The 14,504-nt window shown below is 42.0% G+C and overlaps 1 protein-coding gene across 1 annotated transcript in view; it reads right to left on the bottom strand.

Annotated features, from left to right (window-relative positions):
* cdk14 (cyclin dependent kinase 14) overlaps positions 1 to 14,504 on the bottom strand; it is a 159,735-nt gene that overhangs the window by 101,002 nt on the left and 44,229 nt on the right. The window contains exons 3-6 of the mRNA XM_078287238.1: positions 13,307 to 13,552; positions 5,174 to 5,268; positions 4,490 to 4,569; positions 393 to 487 (exon numbers count right to left, since the gene is read on the bottom strand). Coding sequence (XP_078143364.1) covers positions 393 to 487; positions 4,490 to 4,569; positions 5,174 to 5,268; positions 13,307 to 13,552 — 516 coding nt within the window. The remainder of the gene's footprint in view (positions 1 to 392; positions 488 to 4,489; positions 4,570 to 5,173; positions 5,269 to 13,306; positions 13,553 to 14,504) is intronic.

Raw genomic sequence — 14,504 nt, forward strand, 5'->3', positions numbered from 1 at the left:
GTGGTTATGGCTGCCATCCTATGGCACCAAGCTAAACCTGGAAAAAGCCTTGAGCTCGAGTCTTGTTTTAACAGACATTCTTAAACTGTCCAATAAACAAGAGCGCGTCAATCACAGCATCCGGAGCTCATGTTTCTGCGGGCAGAGTATTAAAAACTGAAACTCAATAACCGAGCAGACACCGAGGTCAAATCAATCAAACAGGGAACACACATGAACGCCGACCTCCTTTCCGTTTATAAAACTGCGGCTTCTTTTTCCTTTTGAACGAACACTAAAAACAGATTCTGGAGCTAATTTCAGACTTATACGGTCCGCCCATACAGGGCCCGAGTGGGTGATCTCAGCGCGGCATTGTGTGCAGCGGGACCAGACGAGGCCAGATCACTCACCACATACTCGAAGACCAGAGTCAGGGTTTCCTTGGTGTGGATGATGTCATGGAGCAGCACGATATTGGCGTGTTTCAGGCCTTTCAGGAGAGACGCTGCAGAGAGACACGGATAGAAAGAGAGACAGAGAGAGCATGTGAAGCACATCTTATGGGGATGAATTGTGATGATCTATGCCAGTGGTTCTCAACGTGGGGTGCAGGGACCACCAGGGGTCCTTGAGGGGGTTCCGGGGGGTCCCCAGCAAATTGATGAATTGTTAAACTTCACCATTATTTCATTTACAAGTCAATTAGAGAATGTAGAAGAATGACTGTTTTGATCATAGTTTCACTGTTATCTCTCTACCTACAATACAGATAGTCATGGAATTCTGGACAAAATCATATCTAACAATAAAAATATTCTCAGATTTGGGTCTAAGAGACAAAGTCTCATCAAATGGGGGTCCGTGGCCCAAATGTGGACTAAATTAGAGGTCCTTGATATGGAAAAAGGTTGAGAATCGCTGATCTATGCCATCATTAGCTGCATCATTATAATGCAACATGGGCCTTCTGCAAGCTCCACTGAATACAGGGGGATCTGGGCAAAGATTAATATAGAGAAGGATAATGGAGAGGGTGGATTTACTGGTGTGAATTCTCACGTTAATTTGTCAACAACTTTGTGATTAGATAGCAACGATTAAGAGGGAGAGGAGTTAGACGGTGCCTCGGGAAGACAACCAAATCGCCCATTGCTTTCCAGGCGAAGCTCTGTCTATTGTCTCCACTGAGGGGGCTGAGTGTGAACGCTGCAATTAGCGGTAATAGCCGGTACTCTAAACCCACCGTGCTGAAAGTAGAAAGTCGAAAGAATTCACAAGTAAGTTTTGTTTCACAGATCTGATCAGACGTTGGCAGTAACACAACCGAAGCCTTTTCTCCAGCAATTATGGGAGAGACAAAAATCGCAGGCAAACAAACAGTTGACAGAAATCGCTTCTGGTTACGGCGAAGCAATGCGGGGGGAACGGTTTCATTAGGATGGAACGCGAGAGCGGCATAATAAGTGCCGTTTTTTATTATGAGAGCCTAAATGGGATTTTCAGACTGTTGCCAATGTGATTAATTTAGCGAGCACTAAAGTTCTTTCCAAGGGCAACGGAGGTAGCTGTGACGGACAGATCTGCCAAGAGCCCGGCGAGTGACTGGGCCTTCATGAATACATTCATCCTGCGTGAATACCTAAAGGACGTTAAGGGAAAAAAAAACACACACAGATCAGCAGATCAAAAGCGGTGCTCCTCTCGGTAAGCAGTAGGTTAGCGCCGTAGTCGGGCGCGCTACCTCAAAAGATCCTGTCACCAATTTAAAGATCCATGTGCTGCCTACTCCCCCCTCCTCCCATCCCATCCTCCAACTGATGGGCCTGAGTGACTGCATTTTTAATCAGCTTGCACACACACACACACCTGGGTCTCCTCTGGTCTCTAGATGCATTGCTTTCTCTACCGCTGGTCTGTAATTCCCTCCACGTATCTAGGCTGGGAGCTTCCTGCCCAGTAATTGCTGAATTAGTTCAATTTCAAAGTGCCTTTCTGATCCGCTCACAGGGAGAGTTGTGTGTGTGTGTGTGTGTGTGTGTGTGTGTGTGTGTGTGTGTGTGTGTGTGTGGTGGGAGTGCTGGCTGGCCCTCACTTCATCAGCCCTGGATCATACAGATCAAACAGACAGAATCATTTTTCTCATCTAAATTAAAATGCCAGTTGTTGCCCGTGGAGGTGAGTGTGTCTTCTCTCTCACATCCTGTAACTCAGCTCCAGTTAGCCAGAAGACCAAAGACTCTCGCAGACCTTGAAGCGCTTCCACATACTGGGAGGAGACGCCGAGACAGTACATGCTATGTACTGACTCGGCTGTACTGCTGTACAGTACTATGTACTGAGTTACACACAGGAAACTAGGTGACCATGGAATGCCTATGTGTGCTTTATGGAGTTATGGATCACAGGAACACCACGGCTTTTGATCTTAAACTAAGTAGCACTAGACCAAGGGTACAAGTGACAAATTACATTTACTCCTCTTACTGTAACTGAAAAGCTTTGTTGTCTAATTGTGCATTTATTTATTTATTTTTACCCTTTTGTCTACCCTACTTGTATATTTATGAGTATTTTTGAAGTCAGTAATTTTACTCAAGTTCATTCTCACTTCATTTTAAGTCACATTCATCACAGAGTCCAAATTCTAGAGGCTCTCCATTATAAGCATTACATGTGAAACTGGACATATAACTGCAGCATCAAACCTGTTCAAGCATATGGAGGAAATGTTAACTAATTGGAACATTCAATGCTCAAATTGAACCATGATAGTAGCTAGTTAACATCCATCCAGCTCCATTATTGGTTTGTGTTTGCCTGGTTGTTGTCTAGCTAGTTCGCTAGCCTTGCTAGTTTGCTAGCTAGTAGCAAAAGAAAGATCAGTGTAATAATAATGGGGATGGGCATTTTCAGTGTTTTATCACAGATTGGATAATAACATACATTTCAGAATCAAATTTTTAGAATGCTCAACATACTATGTACTATAAAATATGTACAATGTCAAAAGTGTATTTTGTGGAGAGAAAACAGTAATGGAAGTTGATAAGGCAGTTTTAGGTTCTCTATTCATAGTATTCTGTTACGGCCATCTTGATAGGAAAATAATAGGTGATTGTAATCAAATGACAGCCACAGCTAATGAGCTGTGTATATGGTAAAGCACCATATAGGTAGGAAATGCATGTGACATCATGGGAATACTATGAATAGCACAGCCTAGGGCCCAATCACACAGTGTATCTCACTGTTGTTAGCAGCACAGGCTTTTTCTAGTTGTTTTCAATGTGAGTGAAGCCTTTTGTGCGCTGGTTTTGTGCTGTGAGTGCCTCGCGTTTTTGGAAGAGCGCCTTGAATACCCCAAGATGACAAAAGTCCAACTCATAGCGGAAAGGTGGCCTACGTCACTGTCGTACTTTTCTCTACTGTCCAGTCGGATCAACAGAGAGGCGGGACTTCTGCAGTAAACATTAAACATGGAGGATCACCTGGAGCACAGACCAGAGTTACCACTATCTGAACAGAAAGCAGCAGGCCTGGAGGCAAATTGTGTTGCATTCAAAAAATTTCTGGCAACTTCTTATCAGAAATTTTTTTGTTGTTTATAAAACCTGCATAATTTAGCTAAATTATGTTAACCATACTCCAGCTAGCCCTATAAACAACAGGTGGTTGTGTGACTGACAGCTGATCATCAGCTGATTCTGTGGTTGCTTAGCAACAACAACACTAAAACACAGCAGGCTGCTCTGCTTAGTAGGCTTCAGCAAAAAACGGCAGCGCCTCGTGTTGTTCAGCCCTCAAAGCGCGTCCTGTGTGATCGGGCCTTAACACTGTTGAGTCATAATTTACCATCACATAGAATCTAGTCACAATGACAATACTACTGTAATAATACTACTGCTTTGTCATTTGCTTTTATGGCTTGACAACGAAACGCGTTGTGATGCCGGTCGCTTGAACATAGCACCGTCCTCCATCTTTAAGCAGTTGAAAATGCAAGGGGGGGTGGTTTTTTCGAAAACAGAGTGCAGGAGGGAAAGTGAGTTTTGAGAGCCAGAAATCTCAGCACCTTTCCAAGTAATTGACTATTTGCAAACGAATGATTGACATAGCGATCCACCAATCCGTGCTTAGCATCCGTCTACTTCCTCCGACATGTTGCTCCGACAGTTCCAACAGAGCCTGCGACACCGCACTGAGAGTTTGGCTCAGAAGAGTACGGCTTTTGTTGCAGCGGTTTGACATAACGCAGTAAAAATGTTTCTGGGGAAGCACTGAGTCGGATTGTAACGTCCATGGTAGCATCCATCTTCAAAGTTTGTCAGCCATAGCAACAGTAACTAAGGGGTGCGGGAGTTAACAGAAATGTTGCAAACGGTCAGTTGTTGAGTCATTGGAATTGACCAGCAAAGTAGATTTTCACACCAGTAAATCGACTCCTACTTCAGTAATATTTCAGCAAAGTAACAGCACTTGGTCATCTTTAAACCCCTGAAGCTCTTACCTTCCCTTATGGCTGTGAAGGGAGTTCCCTCCTCTTCCTGCAGGCGGATCACCTTCAGAGCCACCAACTTCCCATTCACCCTGGCAGCAAACGCAGAGAAAACAAAGTGCTATAATCTGGAGGCTTCATGACATGAAAAAATAATCAATTAAAACCGGTGAAGATGGAGCGCGCCGGCGATCTTTCAGTCAATGAAATGTAATTTAGCGGCAGCGGAGTGAGACTTGGTACAAGGCCAGAGGATTACAGCCGAATGAAGCTCACCAATCAAATCTATTGTAGTGAGGAGAAACACAAAATAACTTCATTACCGAGAAGAACAGAGACTGTATATTTTTATGCATTTTAACATTAGCATTACATTTTAATTAGCAAAACCTGGGAAAGTGGCTGTAAAGCGCAAAAACACTGGAACATAACTTCACTAAACCATTAAACAAATCCATTCCATAGTAATTTAATAAAGCAAAATTACATTTCATGCTTGGGATGTGCAGCTCTTCTATTTAAGAGATATGAGAAAAAAAAATTGACATTAAAGTGCACCCTGTAACTGTTATTACGATTCCATTAACCTATATCATTCAGTTACAGCGGTGCTTTATAATTAAAAACAATATTCCATGCATTTATGAGTGGGTCTTATGAACTGTAAAGACGATTTGACACGCGAACACAACTCACTTGCTTTTGCCTTTGTAAACTGTGGCATATGAACCCTCTCCCAGCTTCTCGAGCTTCTCATAGGAGTCGGCCTTGCCAAACTTGGGGCTTGTAGGCTGCGGGAAAAGAAAAAGAGAGAGAGAGATATGAATGAAAAGTCTCCAAATGATTTCGCAGAAGATATAGGAAAGGGCTATGAGAGATATTAATATCTGGATACTCCCCGCAGAATCATCTGGGAGGTGTAATGTCAGGGAATTTTGGAATGACTATTGCAATCAGACACTTTTCCACGTCTCTACAGTTCACGGAGAATGACTGGGTAATAGCTGTTAGGTGACTCAGCAAGGAGGAAATGAGGCCCGGTGCTGGATGGGTGGATCCTCTATTTGGTATCACATTTCATCAGGAGGGATCAGGACTGAAGGGACAAAAACATGATGGATCATATGTGACGGGGCCAGTAAGAGGAGAGCTGGAGGAAGAACTTTGACTGTATGTGTTATGCGCTTCAAGCTCGGACGCCTTTCATTATCCGGCCTGAACACTGTTACTTTAAACCCGGCTCATCAATGATTTAATGCAAACCGCTAAACACAACAGGAGAGAGAGACTGGGGAGAGACAGGACGCTTGGGTAGGGCCTTCCTTTATCCAAATGGGTACTGTAGATTTTCTATTGGGGCTGGGCGATATGGAAGAAATTATATATATCATGATAATCAAAGGGACATTTTTCGATATCAATATTTATCGCGATATCTGCTCACATATAGTATGTGTTAAATAAACCAATTATTGTTTATTACATTGAATTGCATGGTAATATCTATGGATGGGACGATATGTTTATCTCAAGATACGATTCGATATGCGATACAGGGTTCATGATTCAATACAACCACGATACGATGTAATAAATAAAAGTTCAGTTACAACCAAGTATGACTGTGCAGAATTCTTTTTATTTCTGAGCCACATAATCTTTCTAGCGATGGCACTGGCTGCTAGAATGTAAACAACAATCTAAAAATGTCATTACAAAGTGTAAATAATATAATTTGGATGGAGAGCTTGTGAAATTGTGATGGTCAAGCGTCTCATTTGTGATTACTACAGCAGAATAAATAATTTTTCTGCCCCACGATACGTATCGTCCCATTTTTGTATTGCGATATATTTAATTTCAATATATCATCCCATCCCTAGTAATATCAAGTGTGATATTAAACCAAATCTATGTAACTCAAATGATATTCCCTAAATTATGGCAGTTGTCATTTTGTCAGACATTTCACTTCATATATGCTTGGTATAATAAATTTAGACAACTACAGAATTGGTTATCACAATATCATAATTTCATCACGATATGAGCCCATTTAAAGACGATATATGATAATATTGAATTATCGCCCAGCCCTTGCTCAAGCACATCTAAGATACCGACGGTCCTTTATCCATTTGTTATTTTATAGAACACTTTCTTACAGTCCTACAGTCAGAGTTTGAAGGATTATTTCTCTGGTTTTGGGCCTGTCTGGATTATCCCTCCAGCAGCCTCAGGGCGAGCATGTTCCAACACAACACCATTCATCCCTATACATGGTGCATCTGCCCCGTCAGGTACCAAAAATGTCCGCCCCATCAGACAGGTTAGGCAAGCAACACTAAAAATTACTCAACATTAAACTATTGAAGATCACTGGGATAGTGCACCAATTTGTACGAGGGAAAATTTACAATTTAAGGTGCTATGTGTAGCATATTAACATCAATAAATCATTACCGCATTAATTGGTCAGACGACTGGCAGCCTCTACTGACCCCTACACTGCATTTTACATTATGTTCCACCAAGGGGGGGACAATATTCGATACCACAGAAAATATTGCGATAGTCACAAAATATTGCGATATTCGATATTATCGAATATCGGCCCAAGCCAGCTTCATATTTAGAACCATTTCAGGAATATGATATGCTTGTAAATGTTCTATGCATTTATGTACATGCAGTTTAATATGGTTTAAAAAAAAAAGAACAAGCATTAGACGCATTACATTATGTACTAATTAAAGTGAAAATAGAGAAAGAGTTCAAAGGTAGTTTTTCTGTTGTTTCCAAGACAGAACCATGAAATTATGTAGTAGTTATGTAGAAAATCTGAAATTAGAGGAAGGAATTCAACAAATAACTACAGTATATTACATAATTAATGTAATGTAATCAATAATGAATAATGACTTGGGTTACCAAACTGACCTCTTATTTTTCCAATAAATAGTTTGTAATTTTGCCGTATACAGTATCTTATCGACTCCACCAGACTGTTTACATTTTCTATATAACTACTACATCATTTCATGGTTCTTTCCAGGAAACTTCCCCAGAAATGGTGCCAAAAAAGCACAGCCCGTCGGTACCCAGCCCTAGGGAAATGTGGTGTTAATTTGGAGAAACACTACCACCGACAACACCACTGGCATGAGATGGAGACCACCAATCGTCTCCACCATGGTCTCATTTGTGTACCATAATTACACCAAGGTATCACAATTAATTTGACAATGATATATTGGTGCTTAAAATGCGCACGTACAATACTATACCCTTAAATTACTAATTTATCTGCAAGCAAACCCCAGCCCCCAGCCGGTAATGGAGGCATGCTCTTAGGGAAGGCTCCAGACAATCCCCAAGGAATGACTTAGCTCTGCTATCACCGCTGTCTGCCACTGGCTACACACACACACACACACACACACACACACACACACACACACACACACACACACACACACAGAATGTCTAAACAACAGACTGGTCTTTGTTATCTACATCTGTGCTAGTTTCTCTAGTTTATCTTCCCTCTAGTATTATCTTGTCATACTCTGCAGCACTAATAAGCATTTCTGAGGGCTTCTCTAAACATGTGAATTCCTCCTGGGATCGAGCAGGAAGTGAAACTGTATCTGTGAGACTCAAGCCCCGTTCACACATAGAACCCGCCAGACTGCCGTGTTCGCTTTTTCCGTCAGCGCTAGGGTTTTACTCTGTTCACACTATTCGCTACTGTCTGCAATATGTCCGTGCAGAAAAGCGTTCGACATGACGGGCCCCGATAGGTGAGGCGAGGCAGGATGTTGCGTGTTACGTTCATTCTCAGATAGGTAAAAAAAAAAGCCCCATAAATCAAGCACTGAAGTGGTAACAGGGTTTAATTAATTACTATTTTAGCAGCCATGCATTGATAGTAATAATATGAGGAAGAAGAGGAAGGTTGCTACTGATATTTTTGGATGGAAGCTGCCAATAGCAGACACATCTAGTCAGGAACATGCGTGGAAATTTGTTGCGTTACCACTCGGCTTTGACCGATATGTATTTTTGAAGACCAATACTAATATGTTTGGATTGTAGCTGGCAATAGCTGGTAGTTTGTGCTGATATTGAATATTTTTAAACTGGACAATTTTCATAAAAATTCCCCAAAATAAAAGTATTCAGTGTTACCCAAGAATTGTATTCTTATCAGTGAGACAACTAAATCTCAGAAAAAAGAAGAGAAATAAGAATTCTAAAAATATTCATATATATTCATATATACTTGTGTGGGAGTCTGCCCATACACAACCAGTGCAATACTTATCAATTCTAAAATAAATATATAATCAATCCAACTGCATCATATCCATCATATCAGAGGTGGACCACACTGACCGGATCAGATCTGATTTTTATTAAAAGGACAATATCGGACCTATATCAGCCTAACCTCGACAATAGTAGTAAGATAGTGTTTAACTTTTAGCCACTAAAAGATATAAAAACCCAGCATATCCAGAGCAGCAGCTGAAGCCTGATTACAGCAGCATAGGTCATCCAGGCCACAGGGGGCACTGTCACATGTCCTCCTCAGATTAATCAGCATATTGTGAAGATAGTCTCCTCCTAGTGACCTCTCGGAGAAACTCTTGTTGCTGTAATCACCCCTCATCTCCCTTTGAGTGATGCTGAGATTGGACTACAATGCATTTCATCTTTAAATAGCCCGCTGCCCTTCTCATGCATTTTTCATCCAAGAATAAGAAATCAAGTGGTTTCTATCTTCGGCATTGTGCACCAAGCCTTTTTGCTCCAATCTACTCTCCACCCCTAGCCTCTTTACGTGCTGTAGTGAAGTGGTTGGTGAATACTTTAACGGATAAGTTCAGTGATTTTAGACCTATATATAATCTGTCTCTTACATACCTGTAGTACTTGGACCCACAGAGAATATTGGCTCCAGAGTCAGCTGTCGGTTGAAACAGTGAGCTCCTGTTGCCCCTTGCTGCTAACAATGAGTCCAAACGGGGTTTGTCAAAATATCTCTAAAAAAGACAGTCTGTGAAATAGCTTTTTTGGAGATATTTTGACAAACCCCATTTGGACTCATTGTTAGCAGCAAGAAGCAACAGAGCTCGCTGTTTCAACCGACAGCTGACTCTGGAGCCAATATTCTCTGTGGGTCCAAATACTACAGGTATGTAAGAGACAAATTATATAGCCTATAGGTCCAAAATCGCCAAACTTATCCTTTAAGGTAATATTCCACTTAGTTTTAACATGGGGGTTATTTGGCACTTGACCACCATGAAAACCAGAATATAAACTAATCACCAAGATCAGATGCAGCTGGACGAGTTTGTAGCATTCAGATTTTTACTTCCCATTAATTTGAATGAGGCCACGAAAATAGACTGAAAACTGACATTTAACATGTTGGTGAACAGATTCAACAACAGATCCTGCTTTTAAGACAATAAAGCATCCTGGGTCTCATTTTGCATTTTAAATCTTGGTTTATACTAAAATTAGTATTTAAAAATGAAAGTAGATCCGGTCTCCCAAACAGGAACTATCTCTCCTAAATGGTATCCCTCCGCTATGTTCTCTTCTATCAATAAAAATGCTATTTGGCGAAATTATGTTCTAAAACATTGGACCCACAGTCCATTGAAAATCACAGCAGCAGGATCTGTTGTTGAATCTGTTCACCAACGTGTTCAGAAAGTTTTCAGGCTATTTTCGTGGCCTCATTCAAATGAACTTCATCAACAGAAAATTTGACTGACAGGTGATCTCTGGGAAGAGCAGTGCAGAAACACCACAGCAATGAGTGCTGAGCAACAGAGATGGAGACTAAATAATAAAAACAGGAACTTAAAACAGGAGATTACCACTTTAAATTGCCAAATTTTGGAACGCTATTTGGCATGAAACTCTCACCACACCAGAGAGAACGGCATGTATTGGGGTTAGCAGATGGCTGTTCACCCTCACATACAGACAGGAATTACATGCACAAACATTAATATGTGCAACACACACATACAAACAGAGTGAGCTCTGGCTTCTGTCAACCTCCAACTGTAGTGTGCACAATGCAGCCAACAGATGAATCAGCACTGAAGGGTAGAGGCCATTCTCAGGCTCAACTAGGATTTCCACTAATGTAAGAGGACAACTGTTTGACATTTAGCTTCAAGGTAATGCTTTGAATAATGCTGCGTTTACGTCACACGGGAATAACCGTCAGAACGACTCGGCGGTTAAAAGCAACTGCTTGGAAGCGTTCGAGTGTTCAAACTCGTTGAAGCCGTCAAGACGCCATGATTGAAGTTTTCTGTAGACTTTGGCTGCTCCTGATAATAATTTTCAGCTGTTTCACACATAACACACATGTGAGTGATGCATTTGAGTTCATGTTCTACAGCAAACCAAACACTGCAATGTCAACCACAAGCCACAAAAAAATATCCAGCAAGTAGTCGTGTCCTGCCATGGCATTCAGAGTTGTGATCACAAAATAACTTATGTGATGAAAATCTTTCCTTTAGTTGGTTTGATTTGAAATTAATTTATCATTCGCTACATTTGACTACAGCTATTTTCTTGTTGGCGACATTAGAATTCAGAACCCTGAATTCCCAAGTAGTATTTACCATGTGAAAGCTGAGGTGAACAGTATTTAGTAGGAAACTCATATCTGCCATCTCTCCCATACAGAGCATGTGAGCGGAGCGGAGCGGGAGCGAGCGGGGAGCGGGAGCGGGAGGATTTTGGGTGGAGCAGTGAGCGGATTTTTTAAAAAGCTGGAGCGGCGCCTTATCTCCCGCTCCATCCCGCTCCAATTTCGCTCCGGTACCGCTCACACCATGTCGAAGCATGCCCGAGTCCGACCCAGAAATGCATCTGCGCAGAATTAGTCTGGTGATGCCAGGCTAGTGTTTAAGCTATAATTAAAATACAACGCAGCTTTTTTCTTTTTTGGAGCGGAGCGGTGAGCGATTGGAGCGGAGCGGGCTGAAATCTGTGTTGAGCGCGGAGCGGTATGGAGCGGAGCGGCCGTGAGCGGCCGTGGGGGGAGGAGCGGAGAGAACTGACAGCTCCGTGAGCGAGGAGCGGAATTTCTCACCGCTCCACTCACATGCTCTGCTCCCATATGACATGAATGCAGCATAGTGACCTTATTATGCCACAGGTCTGGTGAATCCTTCCTTTTGTCCTCGCCTTTTAATGTCACAGCTGACTAAGGCCTATTCGCTCCATGAAAACACTGACCAATCTCTATCGAGAATTGGCTGATCGAGCTAGGCTTGGGTGATATCCAACATTTTATATTGCGATACTGTCCCGCCAAAATATCGCGATATACAATATTATTACGAGGGGGGGGTTATTTCGCCTATTTCCAGAAAAAAGGGGTGAGTGTGGAAAAGGGAACCCACTTGATTTAAAAAGAACTATTTTTCACTTCAAGTATGATTATTTTTGTTTTTTACTATCCTACCACTAGTAGAGTATAGGTTTATAAGTTTAAATCCTTGTACAATTGGGGTCTAAGCAACACATGGTGCCATGGCCAGGAGGGGTGGGGAACGTTTTTTGTTTGTGTGTGTGTGTGGGGGGGGATATTCGATATTGCGGGAAATATCGTGATATTCACAAAATATCGCGATATTCGATAATGTTTGAATATCGGCCAAAACCTAGATGGAGTGGAAGGGCGATAGGGAAACTGAAACAGTAGAATAGTGGTCCTGTAGACCCAACCATTGCTACATCCTTTCAATCTAAGTGGTTCTCTATTAAATGTTTATGAGAGAGTTGGGGGAAGGGGAGTGCGGCCGCCTGAGCGATAGGACCGTGAAAGAGCCAATTTACAGGTTTCCTTAATCATGGCTCTAACAATTCATTTACATCTCACAGTGACGCTGGCAGGCAATCAGTCAAGCCCCATATCACGGTTATTAAATCTTATTTGTGTGTACAGTAATTAGACGTTTTACATTTGGAGCTAAATTAAAAAAAACAGCAAACATACGTATAAAACCTGAAAGTATCTCATTTGCATGATTAAGAAAATCATGTTTGTAAACAAGCTTCAATTAACCATGAGAAAAATACATCCTGATTAATTAGTTTCAGATTAGGAAACAGAAAATGGCTTAGTTGCTAAAACAAAAACACCTGAAAAATACAAATTACTTACAGCCATTCACATTAAAGTCAATCGAGTGCATGCTAGAGTCCTGATATGGGTTTGATCGGCAGATACAGATTTTTTTTTTTTGTGGATTGAATCTGTCATAGCTGATATTTTGTGCCGATATTCATTATCTTTAATTTAACAATTTGCATTCCAAGTATTCAGTTTTTTCCACCAGAATTGTATTCTTGTCAGCCTCTGAAACAGCATTTAGACCATCATGGGACACTAAAACTCTCCACTGAAACCGAAATAACACTACTACTACTGACACTAGTACAAATACTACTAATGCTAATGCTACTATTACTACTACTACTACTACTAATAAAACATATAATTTCATACTTGTATATAATCTGATCAGAATGTCTCATTAGAATCAATTCAGGTTAAGGTCTTCCCATAGACAACCAGTGTAGTATTGATCAATTCTACAATTAATATATAATCAATCAAACTGCATCATATCAGAGGTGGAACACACTGGCTGGACCAGATCCCATTTTTAATAAAAGGACAATATCAGCCCCATATTTTGGCAAACTGATGTATCGGCCTAACCCTAATGCGCACACACACACACACACACACACACACCATCAAAACCATCCACTTACAGAACTAGGGCTGGAGTGCCTGCGCAGTTTGGGCGACTCCTTGCCGGCGGACGAGCTCTTGGCGTTGATGCAGGCATTGTTCTCGGAGTGGACCCTCTTCACCTGGCTGGTGGGCTTCTCGAACGGGTCGAAGCCGCTCTGCGTGCGCTGAACCCTCACCTTCTTGTCCTCAGGGATGGTGTCCAGGGGCTTGATGACCGAGTCCGTTCCCTGGCAGCTGCGTGTGGACATCTTTGTGACACATATCTGTCAAACAGTGAGAGAGAGGAAGAGGAAGAGGGAGGGAGAAGATAAAAGTGAGCACAAAAAAAAAGAGAAGAGAAAAAATCCATCTGCGATTACCGCTGTTCAGCCAAAAATTGACTCTGCCCCCCTCTTTCAGATCCTAGCGGCTTTTCATCTCTCTGTCAGCCTGGGTCTCTTCCCTCCCTGTAGAGTCCTGCTGCTACCTCTCTCCGCTAGGATGAGAGCCTTTTTATCTCCATCTCTCTTCTCTCTGATCAAAAACAAGCTCCAGCCTCCGTGCTGCCAGGCTGCTGCCGATGTTCCCATACCGCACGTTCACACAATCGCGCTTTTATCTCCACATCGGCGCAATTGTATAGGCGCGGAACCCCTTTCTAGCACAATCGCTCCTGCAAACACACAGTGCCTTACCAGCCGGTCCTCCATCGGAGTGTGTACATCGGGCACAAAAGACGCAGGCGGCATGACATGTTTTGCCACGGCTCTCTTCAGATTAAATATTTAGGCCCGGGCTCCCCTGCAGAAGGAACTTCTAATTACTCTAATACACAAGGAGGAGTCGTCTTGCAGCTCCCTGGCAGGTTCTTTACATGGGCCAGGTTTCATTGTACACACTGGAACATTTCCCACACTGCATCATTTCCCTTTTCTTTGGTGCTAAAATGGTTAACGTCTCTTAAACAACGACCCAAGAGGTAGCAAACCAAACCATTTTGTGTCCTGTGCAGCATTTGTTCTCATACTTCCATGTCATTAGTATGGGTCCAATTAGGATTAAACGATGACGAGCAAGAAGTAAGAGGGAAGAAATCCAAGAGAAGTGAGAAAAGGTTTAGAGAGACGAGCAGGTAAAATAGGCCAGGAACAAGAAGAAAACACAAGAGAAACAGAGCAGGAGATGGGGGAAAAAAAGGGGTAAAAAAAAAGAGAAAAAGAGGAGCTTGAAAGTGTG

Source organism: Centroberyx gerrardi, chromosome 12, assembly GCF_048128805.1.
Source record: "Centroberyx gerrardi isolate f3 chromosome 12, fCenGer3.hap1.cur.20231027, whole genome shotgun sequence".
In the NCBI taxonomy this organism is placed as follows: domain Eukaryota; kingdom Metazoa; phylum Chordata; class Actinopteri; order Beryciformes; family Berycidae; genus Centroberyx; species Centroberyx gerrardi.